The 18630-nt window shown below is 42.8% G+C and overlaps 2 protein-coding genes and 2 long non-coding RNA genes across 5 annotated transcripts; 1 reads left to right on the top strand and 3 right to left on the bottom strand.

Annotated features, from left to right (window-relative positions):
• The first annotated feature begins 1756 nt into the window (after nt 1-1756).
• LOC129603488 (uncharacterized) lies at nt 1757-4785 on the top strand. Its single transcript, XR_008693378.1, has 6 exons — nt 1757-1771; nt 2852-2986; nt 3097-3127; nt 3449-3488; nt 3605-3864; nt 4140-4785. It is a non-coding gene; the product is annotated as an uncharacterized LOC129603488 (long non-coding RNA).
• A 965-nt stretch (nt 4786-5750) lies between these two features.
• On the bottom strand, nt 5751-7390 carry LOC114847538 (calcium-binding protein P-like). Its single transcript, XM_029137394.3, has 4 exons — nt 7294-7390; nt 6978-7019; nt 6413-6870; nt 5751-6143 (listed from the first exon to the last, which is right to left on the bottom strand). Exons 1-4 carry the CDS (start codon nt 7376-7378, stop codon nt 6108-6110), a joined length of 621 nt encoding a protein of 206 aa, XP_028993227.3. The 5' UTR covers nt 7379-7390; the 3' UTR covers nt 5751-6107.
• A 2073-nt stretch (nt 7391-9463) lies between these two features.
• On the bottom strand, nt 9464-10807 carry LOC129603489 (uncharacterized). The gene is made up of 4 exons (XR_008693379.1): nt 10694-10807; nt 10515-10549; nt 10197-10434; nt 9464-10045 (listed from the first exon to the last, which is right to left on the bottom strand). It is a non-coding gene; the product is annotated as an uncharacterized LOC129603489 (long non-coding RNA).
• Nucleotides 10808-11764: 957 nt separating this feature from the next.
• Nucleotides 11765-18518, bottom strand: lss (lanosterol synthase (2,3-oxidosqualene-lanosterol cyclase)). Of its 2 annotated transcripts, none has more exons than XM_029135966.2 (22): nt 18288-18518; nt 17569-17743; nt 17248-17386; nt 17010-17118; nt 16585-16706; nt 16319-16415; nt 16097-16232; nt 15887-15995; nt 15691-15809; nt 15459-15556; nt 15340-15367; nt 14812-14868; nt 14533-14604; nt 14399-14449; nt 14125-14274; nt 13672-13768; nt 13174-13279; nt 12886-12951; nt 12740-12820; nt 12492-12662; nt 12270-12348; nt 11765-12061 (listed from the first exon to the last, which is right to left on the bottom strand). In XM_029135966.2, exons 1-22 carry the CDS (start codon nt 18299-18301, stop codon nt 11924-11926), a joined length of 2214 nt encoding a protein of 737 aa, XP_028991799.1. In that variant the 5' UTR covers nt 18302-18518; the 3' UTR covers nt 11765-11923. The 2 variants fall into 2 exon arrangements, with proteins under 2 accessions (XP_028991799.1, XP_028991800.1); XM_029135967.3 differs by having other exon boundaries at nt 17569-17731.
• Between the last annotated feature and the right edge of the window lie 112 nt (nt 18519-18630).

Here is an 18630-nt window from a genome sequence, read left to right as displayed (position 1 = left end):
ATAAATAAGATATAAATAAATTGCTTTTCTACAAATTTCAAACACACAAATGTGAGTGATTTAATCAGATTTATTATAACTGCAGTGTGGTAAATTGGTTGTATTGTCTTCAAAGTGATAAATCTTTATCTCGTCAGGATCCCGGATGCTGGAGCACTGAAAAAAAAAACATTTTGTTGCATGAGAATGTATTATTGTAACCATTCATTTAATATAGTTATTGAAATAGATTATTGGACATTAATAATATTTATCTCTTAATAATTCTTTCTTTTTATTGTTTCTTTTGCTGATAATGCATTTTTAATTATTCACTATGAATATATTTGTGGACTCATGAAACATTCAAAACTTATTTGTTCCACCTCTGTTAATCTTAACCTGAAATACTGTTTATATCCTCCTAAAGGCAGCAGAGACTTGGATAATATGGTGAATTTGGTTGGAATCCATCATCTAAGGACTTAAAGATCTCCAGTGTCGTGTTGATTGGTGAATCATTCCAGAAACATGAGGCAAAGTGTCGACACACAAACCAGCAGCTAAACCATTTAAAGCATCAGCAAAAAAATCAACAACCTAAACATTAATTTAACATTTGGTCTAATGCAGAAAAAATGCAAAAGTGAAACTGAAATATTTTTTATAAATTTTTATGTTGTACCTCTGACAATGATCACACCTGACCAGGCTAAAATCCATGTCCATGGTGGCCGTGTCCATGGTGACCGTGTCCGTGGTGACCATGTCCGTGTCCATGGTGACCGTGTCCATGGTGACCGTGTCCTTGGTGACCATGTCCGTGTCCATGGGGACTGTGTACATAGGGACAAGGTCCGTGGCCGTGGCCTCCTCCACATGATGGATGACACGGTGGGGGAGGACAGGGTGGGGGTGGACCGCAGCCTGGTGGACCTGGCATTCCATGGGGCCAGTGGGGTCCTTGTCAAACGCAAACACAAGTCAAATTATCATAAGTCTCGCAAAAAAGGACAGTGAAAGAAAAGTGCAACAAGTGAGTTGTTTACCTCCGTTTCGTCCGTACATTTCAAATGTGTCAATGAAAATCTTGAAAGAACTGAAAGGAAACGATTACAAGTTTACAAGTACAAGAGCAAATGAGACGACGTTCACACTGACACTGACACTGATGAAACACTGACACTGTCTAACTCAACAACAATTTAAATACCTGGAGCCACACCTTAGCTGGGGTCAGCGCTGCCCTTACCCCCAAAACAAGTCTTCTTCTTGGAGCAGTTCTACAAACAAACATGACACTGAACTAAAACCTGCAAACATGTAAAGACATATTCACACACACACACACACAGGTTTTATTAAAAGAATTTAAACGCTTACCGTGCGAAGAAACGTAGATCCACGGGTATGACAGTCAGCTGACTCTTTATGACGCAGTGCTCATCACCACAGGGAGCGACCACAGCCTGTTTCCTTGTTTGTCAGGTTTGAGCGAACATGTGACTTGACATGTGTCATGTTTTATATAACTTAACACAAACAGAAACAAATAGAAACAAACGCTTATATTGCTTCTGTCATGAGGCAAAACAACAAGAACAAACCCATAACCAATAATATTGTTAATGATATTGTTTAGCTTAGAGACAATTTTTGTATAAAGATGAGTTGACGTGGTCTCATCTAAAGCTTTACACACATTTCTTGTTGATGCACCATCAAAGTTTGGCTCCTGTTGCCTGATAACAACATTGACAACAAGAGCTCATCGTGTCCAGGAGCAAGGGAGGTAATATGTCACTCAGGTCACAGCAGTAGCTTCACCCATTCATCAAAAGATGAGTAAATTCGAGTAAAGACTTTACTTTAACTACTTTTACTTTACTAGAGTAAAGTAGTTACAACCGTCTGAACCAAACAATCCTGTCTCTGGGTTTGTTGGACTGGTTACGTTCACAGAAATAAGAGTTGATTTTAATAACAGGCACATAGAACAATGATAGGAAGTAAAGCTCATCTTATCTTTGACGATCAAATTAAATAACCAACAAAAAGGAACACACAATATACGCACAAAATTATTCTAACTGATGTCAATAAATGTACAGAACAACAACTGTATAAATAAAACTAACAAATGGCTCCTACACAAAGTGTTAGTTTCCAGCACTTTGATTAAACGTCAAAACTGAACCAGACAGAATGTTTGTTTTGTTTTCCACACCTAACGGACAAAACGACACTGGTAACGCTGAATGATTTAGAACCTGGTGTAAACAGAGACACTCCAGCATTTTCAGACTCTGACCTTTTATAGACCTATGATAGTGCTCCTGATTTATATTTCACAGCAAACTGTAAACTTGTTACAGTTGTATGGGACAAATAATAAATCTTTCTTTTTTAGGGTTGGAGGATATCATTTGGCATAAAAGCACTTAAGTGCCACATCTCTTGAGCGTGTGTACTTACAATGGTGCAAACAATCATGTGAGAACAAATGTGTTTGTTCGCGTGGATGCTTAGAAAGCAGAAGTTTGGGCGAGGGTTTGTTTGCTCCCTTGAACAGATCTACAGTAACTTGCTAAACCTGTATTTCTGTGGGTGCAGTTCCACATCATTGTACTATTTACGTGACTGTCATTTGCATCTGAATAGCTCCACTCCAGCGCCACACCTTAGGTGAAACCTCTGGGGTGTTTGAGCTGCTACAGACCTGGTATGCGCTACATGCACACGAAGCCAAGTGAAACCAGAAAACAGTTTTTTACTCCTGTACTGAAATGTGTGAGACTGGACACAGTCCAGGACTATTTATTTATTAGGAATCCAGCAGAAAGCTGTGATCACATGTACATTTTCTTTTCAGCCTGTGCTGAGGCCTCACCTCGCCTCACTCAGGCTCAGCCCATGATGACGCGTTCGAGGTGTGGCTGCTCCTGCTGTATAAAGGAGCCTCAGCTGATACTGCAGCTGCATCAGTGGATCTGCTGCTCAGTTCTCGGTAAGTTCACCTTCTCTGTGCTCTGTGTTTACCACGATTAACACGTTGAATATATTTTCTTATGACTTGTGATTTAATTTGTGTTGTTTTTCATTTATTTTCACTTTTAGGCGTCTGGAAAACTTCTTCCTTCTCTTCACAGTAAGTTCACTAGTTATGTAAGAGTATTGACTTGTTTGACAGCGTTTGTTTTAGGCTTGAGGTTAGATCAAGTTGATTTCAGGCTTTGATCAAAGTAGCAATGGAAATGTTGAATGTCTAAATAAAGTAAGTCTGTGTTTGTTTTGGGACATTCTAGTTGTGATTGAGCAGCTCAGTCATGTACTTCCTCCTCTGACCTGAAATACCTGTTTGACAGCATCCACCCTGTTGTTCCACAGTGAACTTCAGCTCTGACACACTTCTGTTGTTGTGCTGTCAGCTGACCTGTGCGGATCTGACTGTGATTTCTTTCTTTTTCAGTATCTGAATCAGAGTTTGAAAATGTTCGGCCATCACCATGGTAAATAAGTCACTTTTTGTTTTCAGTCTTCTTCTTATTCAAACCCACTTCCTGTCTTTTCTGCCAGACCTTCCTCAATAATAAATGAGGCCCTCTCCACTGTTTCTGCTTGACAGGGCATCATCACCATCACCATCATCGCCCTGGGCTTGATATTCAGATAACCCCAGGATACGTGGCCCCGGTTGCTCCCCAGGTTTACCCGCCTGTCCAGCCCTATGTGGCACCTGTGTACAACCCTGTACCCCCCGTGCAGAGCTACGTAACAGTGCCAGAGGTTATCACCTATAACTCTTGGCCCCATCACCATCATCATGGTCACCATCACCACCATCACCACAGACATGGATGGTAGTGTGGTCACACCACTAGAGAGGTAAGAGTCCATGGAAACGCTGTCTAGAAGTAACATTCATTGCTGCCTCGCTGTTGGGTTTTCCTGTGATGGTTGGATCTTTTCCCACATGATGCAGAAATGTCTCGACTACTACTTATAAATCAACTACTGCTCATAGTGAAGAGCATGTGAGCTTATTGTTTTTACCTTTAACTTTAAGGCTTTACAAACCAAAGGTTCTCAACACACACACACAGACTCATCTGTTGTTGAAGAAAAGGAAGGCATGATGATGTTGTTTCTTGTGGTTGCAGCTCCTCCAGCAGCGACTCTCAATAGATGAAGATGTTTGGATGTGAGAAGGAAGTCCACATCTGGACCACTTCATCCACCTGCTTATAATCTGAATCACCACTCTATCATAGTACAGAGTGTATGTATAAGTGTGATATTATATATAATGCGAGGGGCTTTTATTCTTTTATATTTACCTGTCAGATACAATGAAAATGGAAGGTGAAGTAGCTGGTGTGAGAATGATGTTGATGAATTGTTTCTTTGTACACTGTCAGTCCTTTTCATGGGTCCTGATGTTTAATTTAATCTTAACAATAAATTGTTAATGTACCGCACAAGAAACACAAGAAATTGTCTGTTTGTAAATCATTTATTGTTATCAGGTGTGTTTTAGCCATAAGGTGTGACATCAGCTTTGTCAAAAAAAAAATCCAAACTGAATGAGACCAAAGATTCAAAGATAAATGATCTTTACTTCCAATCCTTGTTCTTAATCGGCCTGTTTTTATGGTGAACGGTTATTTATCTCCATTTCTGTGAACGAAACCAGGCCGACAAAGCAGAGACGAGATTGTTCGGTTCAGACGGATTTAGGAGAAAAAGGTGCTTAACAAGACAAGTGAATGAGTGTTTCACTGAGTAAAGCAATTTCTGGTCAACATATGCTGGAGTCAAGGTGTTTCATATTATGAGCCTACAATAGTTCACTAAGTATCTGTGAAGCTACTGTGACCTCATGAGTGCCATGTTTACCACACCACACCCAGTCCTGGAGCTGACGTTTTCTGTTTTGTGTCGTCATTTCCTTTTAGTTTGTTTACTGTAGTTCACTAGTTTGTGCTCCCTCAGTAGTGAGAGAGGAGCTGTGTGCCTCATTTATGCACGACTGGGAGTCATTCACACAAACCAGTGGATTCAGTATGTCCCATCAAAGCCAAACCAGACTTATTTAACAAAACCACATTACCTCCAGGAATCACATACATACGAAAGAGACGACTGACTTGAGCAGTGAAAAATATTCCTTAGGTTTATCAATAGGTTTTGTCATCCACATGGACTTTGAGGTGCTGTTCTATTAGATTCCCAGGCAATCAGTTATTTATAAGGCCCATTGAACAGGTGTGTGTGAGTGATGTGCCATGTGCCCTGACCTGTTAGTGCTGTTCTTCTTGGCTCTCTGTCCCTTTTAGGAGTTGCCTCAAACTGTTTTTACTAACACTGTTGCTAACTTTTGGATTGTTTAAGTTACTTTTTTTCCACTTGGGCGCAACTTTAGCAGTCTTGTGTCCTTTGTTTTAGTGCTTCCATGTAGCACAAGAAGCTTGCCAACCTCATTTGTTGAAATTATTTTTTTGTGAAACTATTGAGATTTTTATTGAACATCTTTCTTAATACTTATTTCTTGCTTGCTAACTCGTGGCTTAATTTGCCCCTGGGGAGCATTACTGTCTGTATGAAACAGCATTGAATCAAAGAGGACAGTCTGGACTCCATTAACACTCAGTGTGGTGCTGTAAACAGTCCTTATATATTTATTGATGTAACTGTTTATCACAAGAAAGTTCCAGATCAATTAACACTAATCTAGGAATTAGTGGAGAGAAGGAGGAAGCCATTTCTATAGGTTGTGACTGCAAGTTAAAAACTTTATTCAAAGTAGTAAAATTTTATTTCATATTTCACTTTGCAAAATATAATCATTATCAAAAGGGTTATGAAAATTCTAAAAAGCTTTACCAATACATAGAAGCAGACCAGAAAACAATCAAATGTCCTAAAAAAAGCCACAGGCAAAGAAAAGTGTTATGTTTGACGTGCCGTGATTCTACTGACGCAGCAGTTGAACTAATGTCAGAAAAGCTGCAGATCAATTTAAACTTACTTGACCGCAAAACAGGAAAAAAGTCCCTTTGGTTACATATCACCTTAATAAGGGGGGGGGGGTCCAGTAGATGATGAGTCCAGATGGTCAAAGCCTCAGTCTAGTCAGAGTCGCTGCTGCAGGAGCTGCTGGAGTTCTACAACCAGAAGACATGGCCTTTAAATGCAGTAGTTATTTCGCTGTCATTATTGTTTTGTTGACTTAAATATGGATCTTATTTATTTAAAAATAAAAAAAACGGGGGGGGGGGGGTGTAATTTCCTATTTTTGTCTGTCATTTGTTGCCAGGCAGGTGTTACCTTTAGAGCTTCACTATTTTAATATACATATGAACAAAAGGTGTGACAATGTGTTGCTCTGAAATTCAGACAATAAACAGTTTTTACTGAAGTGAAATGATCTTACCCCACGGCAATGTCTTCCTTTCTTGTGACAATTGACATGCATGTGACCATGCCTGTGTCTGTGGCGACGGAACATATGGTGGTGGTGCCCGTAATGTCCATGAGGTCCATGATGTCCGTGATGCCCGTGATGGTGCCCACGTCCAGGCCCACACCCACCACCAGGACACATTCCCTGTCCAGGCCCACACCCAGCACCAGGATAGGGGCCCTGTCCAGGCCCGCAGCCAGGACCAGGATAGGGGCCCTGTCCAGGCCCGCAGCCAGGACCAGGATACAGGCCCTGTCCAGGCTGTGGATAGCTTCCAGGAGGTGGGGCTAGAGGATTGTAACCAGGCTGGCCAGGCTGGGGAGGAAATGGTTGGGAAGGGTAGTTTTGGGGAGGAACAGACCCTGGTGGATATTGGGGATATCCTCCTTGCATTGGTGGTTGACCGTATCCAGGAGGATACTGGTTTCCTAAACAAAGAACAAATCACTTATTGACAATTGCTGACTAAGTACAAGGAGGTTATTTTAGTAAACATCTAAAAAGGACCAAAGGATGAATAATTAATTTGTTTTACCTCCATTGTTCCCATACATTTTCAAAATTCCCAAACCAAAGCCTGAAACACAAAGTAGCCACTTAAATGTTCACAGACTGACATAAGGAATCCACTACACGTCTATAACACCATGTTCTAAACAGACAGAACAGCTGCCGTCAAACAGGTTGTGCAGGTCAGAAGTGACATTGTGGATCACTCAAATCACAAACCCGGATAAGAGGATCTACTTTAACCCCAACCCATGAACGAAGACCTGGCCATAAAATGAACTTTACACACAACTACACGTAAACAAGACACCACAGGCCAAGCTAGGATGGTGTTCACTTACCTTGTGCCGAATCACACACTAATGAATCCAGCAACCAGGTGACTCTACTTTTATACGAGGCCACACCTGAAACCCGGCCCATCATCAGAGGAGGGAGGGGCTTTAACTGTCGCTTCCTTCCAGGTGCAGGCTTACGTTTTGACGAAGAGAATTCGTTGGCTTTGGTCCGAATCAGTTGATGAATTTGTAAACTTGTAGCAAGTTCTCATTGGTTTGGTTCCGTTTCACACACAGAAAAATCCAAGAGAACCAAGACTCTTCACTTCAAACCACGTGAGAACGTTCTCTCCGCTGATTGGTCAGATGTGTCCGTCTCTACGCGGCAGCAGAAAAGTAAATACTGTACAGAAGGAAGGTCCCGTGTTGTGTGGACCCATTCACGTTTCCGTGACAATAGAGACAGTTTTACTGCGTAGGTCAACCTACGTGCATTGGTCCTCGCCCTGCTGATTTTTTATTACATTTCCTGCATTTACCATATAACGCAAATCTTTCAGTTTGAAGCGCAATTACAACTGGAAAACAATATATTGATGGACTGGAGTTGCCATATGGCATGGCGCAAATCAACGCAATACGGGAGGTGGTGTGTTATGTTAATCAGCCGAAGATTTTACCGAATCATGTAATTATGATGTGATTTGGTTTGGTCCTGATTTTGGACCGCGTTTAAATGAGCTGCTGTTTGCTTTTCCGTGGTCAAATTTCGAGGTGCGCGATTCGTGCGATAGTTAAGGTAACACTGTTGCGATCACCGAGAAGAGCGGAGACACTCTGAGCAACTGAGGCGATATTGGGATTAGCAAATTTAAGAAATTATGGAATTTACAGTGAATGTTTTTAAAAAATATATATTCACAGATGGAAATGTAAAAAGGTAATTTGGCCTCTATTCTAAAACTTGGATTTGAATAAAATGATTTCAAATTGGTACAATTGAACTTACTTACTGTGCGATAGTTTATTCGTGGATAACTCTAAGACTTTACAGTAAAAGGATTTGCTGTGGTAGTAGTCGAGGTAGCACTAAGAAGAACTGTGAAGGACTTGTGATGTAACAATTTGAAGAAGTCATTTTATTCAAATCCAAGTTTTAGAATAGAGGCCAATTCCCTTTTTATATCTTCCAACAATATTTTTTTAAACCTTCACTGTAAATTCCATAATTTCTTCAATTTGCTTAGTGTCCTTACGACATTGATCCTAATATCGCCTCAGTTGCTTACTAGACTGAGTGTCTCCGCTCTTCTCGGTGATCGCAACAGTGTTACCGTAACTATCACACGAATCGCGCACCTCAAAAATAGCGACGGCTGACCACGGAAAAGCAAACAGCGGCTCATTTGAAAGACGAACCGGTTAATCGGGCGCCTGCACGTAGGCCTGTCTGCCGAGTGACGGGCTGCGCCTTTGCGTGTCTGCAAGACAAACAGGCTGCTCAGCCGCGCGTGAAGGCGCCAAGCTCCGGCACGCTCCATGTGTCAACAAGTGTCCCGCTGACTTTAGGCTTATATGAACCGAGACTTTTCCCACAAGATACATAAATTATTATGCCGGATATAATAAAACGTACCGTATTTTTCGCCATATAAGACGCACCGGCATATAAGACGCACCCAATTTTAAAGGAGGAAAATCTAGAAAAAAAAGATTGTGAACCAAATACTGTAGTAAAATATTTTATATCAACTGTATAAAAGTTAAGTTTAAGAACAATTGTATGCCAAACATGTAACATGAACAGTCAGTAAAGTCAGTAAACAGTGAAAGTGAAAGAACTCACGGTTTACATCACAGATCGGATCTTTTTCGGATCAGTAAAAAAAAAACAATCATCAGCGCACACCGCCGGGTGTACTAAGATGGCCGACGGCTCCGGAGCTAGACCCAAGCCGCGGCCTTTCCTATGGCGGTGACCGCACTCCGCTCCGCGGATCTCTGCATTCGCCGTTGACAGGACATACAAGTCGCCCCCTTAATAACTAATCACCTGATTTAATACATTAATGTCTGACTCTCAATCATGACATGAAAACCACCCAAAGAGAAGGAAAATGCGTCTAGTGCGCAAACAGAAGCTACTAAAGAGCCACGAAAACCCACACAGTAGATCTAATGGGTAAAGATTGCCCTATGGTTAGTAAGTACTTTAATTAGAAATGAGGCCCAGTTTATGTTTTCATGCGCTGATAGCCTTTAATTTTTACTTGTTGATAAAAAAAGTAAAATTACATTGCTTCATCACACATAGTCCACTGACAGTTCACTGTTTTATCTGGATGAACGTGCCTCTCCTCCCACCTGCACAATCTGCTTGGAGCAAAAACATGCAAAGCTGAACATGCGGAAACACAAGGTGCTACTCACTGTGATGCTGGCTTCTATGTTTGACTTGCTATGATATTTTTTTTAAATCAAATAACAGATTCAGAGGAGTTACAACAACATATTAATCTAATCATATCACACAATGGCAGTGGTCTGACTGAACAGATCACAACCTTTCAGAAGCTACAAATGTGTAGAGAGAATCCAATTGATTTAAAGATTACATTTATTAGTTCAAGGCTGAACATCCCGATAAAAGCATGTTTTTACCTCTTTTTACTAAAAATATTAACACAATTCAAATGCAGAGCAAATTCTATGATTACATGTGGATTTAAACCCTATTAAAAAAAATGATGTTCTACAAATTCCCCAGGTGACATTTTACTTGAATTCCTGATCGGAGCCATCACTGCAGGAGCCGCTGAAGGGAGGGACACAGGAGACACATGTCAGTCAGCTCCTTAAACGCATCATTCTTATTAATGGGCTTTTAATTAATGAGAAAGGTTTATAATTTAGAGTCTGGACATGGAAAGAGCCAAGCACAAACAATATGCGACACTGAATCCTACTCTGACTTTCGTCCGTGGCCGAACCCAAGCTAGTGCTTGTGTTTGTCATCGTGTCCGTGTTTCTCTCCATGACCATGGTGCTCATGACAGTGTTTCTCTCCATGCTTATGGTGTTCATGCCCATGTTCATGGTGTTCATGCCCATGTTCATGGTGTCCATGACCATGTTTCTCTCCATGCTCATGACCATGTTTCTCTCCATGCTCATGCTCATGCCCATGCTCGGGTCCGTGTTCTCCTGAAATCAAGTCAGATTTTGCAAATATGACAAGTGAAAAACATTCAAAACATATGGATGAAAAATGGACAAGTGTTTACCTTTCTTATGTTTAAACATTTTGAAACTCTAAGTGCTGAAATTGAAGAAAATTCAAATGATTAAAATAGTGTTCGTATAAACATAGCACAATGTTTTAGTGAACAGATAACTACCGCACACTGTATGTACTTTAGCTTTTTGTTTGATTCAGATTACAGAGTCAGAGCAATCTACTTACTGTGAGCAGGAGAGCAGATCTGTTAAAAGTTGTCAGCGGCAGCTTGTCTTTATAGGTGGCCACACCTCATACTGCCCATAGCCATCAGGGGGAAGTGCCTCCACAGGAGCATGAATGGGTTGGTTGTGTGGGGGTTTAACCTTTGTTGTAACATATGTGTATGTGGCACAGGTACAGTAACAAGACTACAGTTTCATGTGGTAGGAAAAGGTGTGCATTAAAGTTCATCTGTGAAACATCGTTTGCTGTGTCGTAGTCTAACACACAGAGGTCATGCAGAAATAAACCTGTTGGACAAGGTTTAAACAAAACAAAGTTTGATGTTATCACAAAACCAAACCTGTATTTTCTATTCTGAGAGCATTTGTATAGAAGTATATAACAACAAACATATATCAACATACTAAGAAGGAACATGCTGGAACATAGATAGGAGCCCTATGAACAGCAGCCATTAGGAATTGTTGTTCAGGCAGGGAAAGATGTAGGTTGTGTAGAAGGAGCATGTTTGTGTGACCAGATGCACACGGGGCTCGAACTAAAATAGACGCCGCCGTGAAAAGCAAACCCTGCACAACAAAAACCATGATGGTCAATGTGGAAGTCACCACTCAGGTTTCCTGTAAACCTTCAGGGATTCTGGTCAGAGCCACAAACGCCACAGAACACAGAAATGAATGACAAATCCACTGCATAGACCCAGTAAATGACAGAACTCTGAGATTCGGCTCAATCTTTATAATGAGGTCAAAGGGCACATAGCTGTTCCTGTCTGTTTCTATGCTGTAGCATACTATTAACTGTTGTCTCTGTACTCAGTTGAGCCTTTAACGGCTGAAGGAGACTGGTTGTGTCACGGCCCCGTAACAGGCAGCAGGAAACACCAGTTAAACCAGTTACATGTTTCTTTATGCAGGTGTGTGAGAGAAAAGCAGAAGAAGACAAATGAGGATCTGATGAGCAGCAGAAAAATTATTTCTTCCAAACCAGTACGGAAACGAATGGACGTGAATGTAAATGCTCATAGACTGCAGCATATAAGCTTCAGGTAGTGAATAATGCACAACTGGATAGAGATGAATTCAGTATTGATTTAATCTCAGACATACAGTGTAAGAGCTGAACAATAGAAAATATCCACACAGTTGTAGGCTTCACCTTCAATAAAGACACATTTGAAGGTAGTATTTTTTTCTATAGCCGAGATGTTTGTGACTGATTCCAAGGCTTTCACACTTTAATCTTCCCCGCCAGGCGGCTGCTGGGGTAAAGCCTGGAAAAGCGGCCGAGGGTCCAGATGGGGAAGACGTTTCTGTAGGAGGTGTAACTGATGGCACAGCTTTTGTTGAACACACCGGCGATGTTCTCCTGACGGACAAAGAACAACAGGCCCATGTCATTATCACAGGCGAAGCTGCTTTAGGCTCAGTAATCGCTCTGGCCTTTTGCTTTGGCTACAGCACACATTTGTCCTGACAAAATTTCCACAAGCTTATGCAAAGCATCACATCCACTGTGCTGCCAGCTGGCTCATATTGGTCCATTTGCTTAGTTAAATGTAGGTGACCAGACTCACCTGTGGCCAGTCTCCATTAGGCATCTGCTTATCAATCAGTAGCTGTGCTCCTCTCTCAATGGCCTGAGTATCAGGATGTCTGCAGGTGCACAGGATTTTAATAAACCATTTATTTATTACGACCAGGTGAATCAACAGCACGAATGCCCGAAATAGCAGCAAAAAAAATCTGTGAGGTCAGTCAGAAGCAGCACATTCAGACCAGGCTGAGGCTTCCTCTACCTGACGGCCATGAGGCCTAACAAGGCCCAGCAGGTGTTGTGGATCTGCGGGCTGCTGCTCTGGATGTAGCGCCGCTGCTCACATGACTCAAAGTCCTCTCCCCAACCTCCATCTGACATCTGGTGGCTCAGGAGGAACCCACAGGCTCTGTGTACTTCAGCACATGCCTCCCTTGCAACACATGACACCAGTGCACAGTTAGGATTTACTGTGAGTCTGTGTGCAGTGATCAGTGTCTGGACGCTCACCCGTCACTGTAGACGTGGCCCATACAAGCAAACGCCTCCAGGCCAAACCATGTCCCATATGTGAAGCACACGCCCCAGGACCTGAGCACAAGCAAAGCTTAAGTACGGCCCAAGGCTGTAGCCAGCATGAGCCGGGGAAAACTCACCCTTCCCAGGATCCGTCCGGTCTCTGCACCTTCCTGCAGTACTGCAGCCCGTCTCTGAGGCTGGTCCTGAGGATGAAAAACTCAGGGTTACAGGTCTCCTCTTTCACTTCACAAGAACTAATGATTGATTCACTTAGAAATGTTCTGCCACAACTTCAGTTAGAACCTCATTTAACATTTAGAATTATGAATCTTCTAAAGATAATACAGAATCTACTTAACACAGGATTATTGACAATGGCATTCATTCACCAGTGGGCCAGTAGATAAATGTTCAGTGTATTTGACCTTATCTCCTTGGCTCGGTGTTCAGGGTGGAGCTCGTGGAAGTGGCTCATAGCCTGCATGACAGCTGAGGTACACTCCACGTAGGTGTAGTCTATCATGATGTCACCTGTACACGTAAAAGAAGGAGGTCTGATGTAAAGAGGAGATGTCTCAGCCGCTTCACGTTATCAGACCTGAATGTGACCTGTATGTTACCAGCAGCTCTGGTGTGTCTATGTGAAGACATTTAGGGATAGTACAGAGTGTAGTTCATGTGTGTTCCTGAAGCTCTCACTAGCCAGGATGGGATTAACTGAGCTCTTATTGCAACATGACTGTAACATTTGTTGTTTTACTGTTAACACCCAATCAGGAAAACAAACAAAAACTATGTTTAAACCAAATTCTATATCCAGACTGTTGCATCTCAAGTTCTTTTTCTATTAAACCATCGCCACTGGTTGAGCTGAAACAAACGGTTTTAGGAGTGAACATGTTTGCTGGTGAGGACACACTCACCAAACACCTCAGAGGGGTTCAGCAGCTCCAGGAGTCTTCCACCTCTCTTCGTTTCATAAGTGGCAAATCCTCCATCTGGGTTTCGCATGCTCAGAAGCTACAAGAAGATGAGGACACACGGTGAAACCCTGAAATACAGCAGGAGGATGTGAGGATAGGTCTAAACTGGTTATACGGCAGGAGGATATGAAGATGGGTCTGAGCTGGTTTTACAACAGGAGGATTTGAGGATGGGTCTGAGCTGGTTTTACAACAGGAGGATTTGAGGATGGGTCTGAGCTGGTTTTACAACAGGAGGATTTGAGGATGGGTCTGAGCTGGTTTTACAACAGGAGGATGTAAAAATGGGTCTGAGCTGGTTTTACAACAGGAGGATGTGAAGATGGGTCTGAGCTGGTTATGCTGGACACATACTTATGACAGCAAACTGTCTTGATTCATCTGCAGACTCACCACGTTGACAGCGCTGAACAGCTGCTCAGATGCGACCCTCTGGCTGATGGAGGGACAGCACTCCTGCAGCAGCATCACAGACTTCAGGCCCTCCGCTGTGCAGTCAGCTACAATCCAGCCACAGTCACGGGTACTAAAGGGGAAGCCTCCCTGATCACAGCATAGGTCAGAACAGAGACTCAGGCGCCGCTCATGGGGTTTTCTTACCTCGCTGGTTTCTGGAAGAATTTAAATCTTTAGCTTTAGAACCTCGAGAGAATGTTACAGGTTTTACCTTGTTCATTTGCCTGTAGTACTTCTGGTATGAAGGAGGATTCTCAGGTATCTGTTAGAGAGAATATTCAGCCAAGCTTCAGCCTTGATGAGGAGGATGCTTGTCGCTGTGGGACAAACGCACGCTTGCTGTACCTGTGTGATTCTGAGGAATTGATGGGCATCTTGAAGGCATTTGGTCAGTGTGGGATGGTTGTGGGCTCCTGCCTGAAACATTTCAACAGAAACCTGGTAGAACTCAGGTCCAAGATGCATTTTATCAGGTTCAGCATCAGGAAGAAGTAGAAGTGTTTCATTATATCTGGAGTTGAAGGTAGTTTCTCGTGAACTAACTGGTTCTTGAGAGCCAGAACTGATCAAGTTCCACCTGGTGATTGATTTATTTTACATGTAGGATGCCTAGGGTCATTTTACCTCAAGAAACGCCTGCACAGCAAAGCAAGTGTCCCAGAGCTGAGAGCCGTTGGTTCCCTGTGGGAAAGACAAAGGACAAAGTGGTTAAGTGTCAAACTTATTGTCAAATTTAAAGAGAGATCTCATCAAGTGCTTAACATGCAAATGAGACGTTATCGCGCTTCTGTGCAGAACTGCATATGACGCAGGGGAGATCAGGTCGCCCTGGTAACAGCAATCGCAACATGCATAGATACTGTGTCATGGAGCAATGACAGCGGCTGGTATGTGATGCGCTGGAGAACAGCCACATCACAGTAGTTGTGTCAGTTCTAGCAGTTGGGTGAGGTTGCGAAGCAGCAATGACAGAGCGCTGGTTTACAGATTCTGAACAGACACAGAAATGTGAAAAATGGAGGACGAGCACCTCTACCATACCCTCAGTGTGTCTACATGCCATAACACTCTTGAATCATGTCTACTTAGTAGATATTTAATATTATGTGACCTTGACACTACTGTGGAAAAAAGAATCCAGCACATTCTCACCTGCATTTTCATTCCATCCAACCCCAGCCTGAAATACAAAGAGCAAGTACGTGCTCACACAACAGAACAAAGTCATCCAAAGTGTGTTTCCAGAACACCTAATGGAGTGGCTGACTGACCAGAGGTAGTCTGGAATCCGGGACACGTGCTCCTGAAACACTGCAGAAGACGGACCGTCGACGTACCACCGCACCAGCATGTTGATGGTCTTTGAGATCTGAGGAGACCAACATTTCATACATTCTGTTTGACAGTTGATGGTTTATGTAGATGGTAGATGCCTAATGTGCTGCTTTAATAACATTTAAACTAAGTTCAGGTCAGAGTCTATCCCCACGCTGTTGTTCTTACTGGTCCAATGCTGATGCATCTGGTGAAGCGGTCGTCAGCCTGGATGTGATCATACAGCTCTCTGACGGCCCGTTCTCTCAGTGTGGTGCTGTGGTGGGCTTCATACACATTTAACACCACTGTGGGGCAGAACAACAGGCTCATTATTTATGTCCAGTACTCGCTGCTGGTCTGTGGGTAATGGATGTGGGCTTACTGTAGGCCACAGTGAGCAGACTGCTGTGAGGTGTATACATGTCACAGGCCGCTACATTGGTCCTCTGAGCAGGCCAGTGTATGCTGGCATACTCCTGGACATACAGCTCCTAGAAACAGGAACAGGAGGGAATGTGGTATCAACATGCATCTTGGAGGTTATTATGCCTCTGGCTATGGTGCCACCTGGTGTAACAGTGTGAGGCGGCACCTGTCTGAGGCTGAGGATCAGAGAGTCCTCCTCTGCAGTCAGTCTCACAGCATAGCAGTAGCTCATGGGCAGGTAGACCTGGCGGCAGTGGCACCACAGCGTAGACGGGTGGGCTGGCATCCAAGATGGGAAGAGCCTGGAGTCAACAGGAAGAGGGACAACTCTATCATCCTCAACCATTTACAGTATAAAAAAACATTATGCGTCTGAACATGCACCTACCACATCTCTGGCAGCAGCGTGTTCATTCCCTCCCAGCTGTATACGTTTAAAACGGCCAGCCAGAATTTACCCCACGAGGGAATCCCCACCGCACCTCCTGAACAAAACACAGCACTGACAGCTCTGATGGAAATATACAACAAATTAAAGTGATACGACTGGCATAAAATCTGGGATTTCCTAAATATAATATGTATTCTTTCTGCGGCCTGGGACCAATTGACCTAGGGGCTGGGGACCACTGCTCTGAACATATTCCTCCCAACCTTTGCTGTACAAGTTGCTCCGGGCTCTAACCATGTCTGGGTCATCGGGCTCTACTCCCAGGATCCTAAGCGAGGTGTAACTCAGTGCTGTGCCAAACACAGTAGACTTGTCTTCAACGTGCCTGCAGAAATGAGAACACAGCAAACACAACATGACCAGACTCTGACGGAATTCTGACTGCAGTTGTTCAAGTAGTTCAGTAAAAGTGACATAAAAATGATCAGTGGCTGCATTTGGTTATAAACATTGATACTAAAATCTACTATTCTGTAGAATATGGAAATGAAAATATGATTTTTGTGGCAAATAGTCTGCCAATAAATGTATTTCAGTTTTCAGTCATTTTGCTGTGAAATACCAGGAACAGAATTGTTGTGGTAGATGAACGTGACCAAGGCCTGTGTGAATGTGTGTGTTGACTCACAGACCCCAGCCTCCATCTGGCAGCTGAACTGAGCGCAGGTATCTCACCATCTCCTTCCTCCAGGCATTGGGCAGAGGGATCTTAGCAACGTGGCATGTGATCAGGAGCCCTGAGGATTGTCCATAACAGCCATGAAGAGGAAAAAAAAGCAAGAGAGACCAAAAAACAAACAATTAATCTCCAGCAGGAAGGACTCGTCTCTTTGTGACTGTCAGAATGACTGTATGGTTTGCTGTACCTGGCAGCAGGAACAAAGGGCCGCCGTAATCACCTGCCCAGTGACCATCCTCAGCCTGGAGGTGTCTGTAGAAGTGCATCCCTTTCAGAGCGACATCTACAGCTGTATGGGCAGCTGGGGATTCACACACAAACTTGCTCTGTGGATTGAATAAACCATAGGTCAAAGAATGTTAACCTGTCTGCTGAGGTTAACGTTCTATCAGGCAGCTCAAGCACAGAGTTTACAGGGAGTAACCCTTCTGGCCGAATGGCTTTGTCCCGTCTTTCTAACCACAACATTCTGTAGCATGTGGCCACTGCAACAAGGCTGAATCCTCACCGTATCCAGGCCCAGTGAGTGGGCTTCCAGCATGCTCTGCTCCCTGTCAGGGTTGTCTTCAACATAGCGCCACGTCTGCCTGCCCTCAACATTAGTCAGCCGCCAGCGGCTCAGGTCTGTGGCTGGCTTTGTCTTGTAGGGCCCCCCTCGTCTTCGCAAGTGTCTAAAAACGCAGCTGGAATGTTTATGATGTGAATTTTTTTTATATAACAAATAAATAAGTGCTTTAGTTATGTTTTGAACTGAACCAGGGATAACTTAATTTGTCAGTGTGTGTGTGTATAAAGTTTCACTATTTCTTAGTAAATACCAAAGTTTTCACAAAATTGATCAAGTAGCTGTTTTTGTTTTATCTAGAAATACTAAATAAAATACTAACTTTTTGTTCCCACCTTAAACATGTTTAAATATCTGGATGTTACTTAGGAAAAAATACGCTTCAATTAAAGTGAAATAACGATACAATAATTATAAATAAAACATTAACATTATTTATATTTGTAATGAAATACATTTTACAAACAAAACTATATAATATATACAAGTAGAAATAAACTGTACAAAACTGGAACGACTGTAATTAACTTTTTGGGAACTTTAGGCGCACAATATCAGGCACAAGAATAACAGTGACGTGGTCCCCCCAATGACAAATGATCAACAATGTACTAAACTATTTGTCATAAGACCTATAAAATAAAGTTTAACTAAATACTCACGTTCCCTCAGTCATAGCGCTGGCAGACACAGGCAGTAACGTTGAATCGTGCGCTGAACTACATCAAATTAACCTTTTCGTTTTCTCCTCAAACTCGGCCCCTTCTGCCATTTTAATGGGAACTGTAGTGTTTTGCAAAACCTGAACTTCACCTTTAAACACAGTTCACACTACAGTTCCCAGCAAACCTGGCAGCGCCGTACGATCACTTTTCTAAATGGAAAGACATGAGCAGAGACTGACTTGACCAATCAAAGAGCGGCAGGGCGGAGAAAGGGGTGGGTGCTCAGAAATGCTCCAATCAGAGATCCTCTACTATAAACAACACGTGCTCGTATTAATTA

This window comes from Betta splendens, chromosome 21 (assembly GCF_900634795.4).
Source record: "Betta splendens chromosome 21, fBetSpl5.4, whole genome shotgun sequence".
In the NCBI taxonomy this organism is placed as follows: Eukaryota; Metazoa; Chordata; class Actinopteri; order Anabantiformes; family Osphronemidae; genus Betta; species Betta splendens.
The sequence above is the reverse complement of the archived record's forward strand: the minus strand, read 5'-3'. Positions and strand labels throughout refer to the sequence as shown.

Coding starts and splice junctions, on each gene's coding strand:
- LOC114847538 (XM_029137394.3), bottom strand. CDS start 7,378: ATGATGGGCCGGGTTTCAGGTGTGGCCTCGTATAAAAGTAGAGTCACC. Junction 7,020..7,293: donor AGTGTGTGATTCGGCACAAG/GTAAGTGAACAC, acceptor TTTGTGTTTCAG/GCTTTGGTTTGGGAATTTTG. Junction 6,871..6,977: donor AATGTATGGGAACAATGGAG/GTAAAACAAATT, acceptor TTCTTTGTTTAG/GAAACCAGTATCCTCCTGGA.
- lss (XM_029135966.2), bottom strand. Junction 14,450..14,532: donor AATTCCTCAGAATCACACAG/GTACAGCAAGCG, acceptor TCTCTCTAACAG/ATACCTGAGAATCCTCCTTC. Junction 14,275..14,398: donor ACTACAGGCAAATGAACAAG/GTAAAACCTGTA, acceptor TGCTGTGATCAG/GGAGGCTTCCCCTTTAGTAC.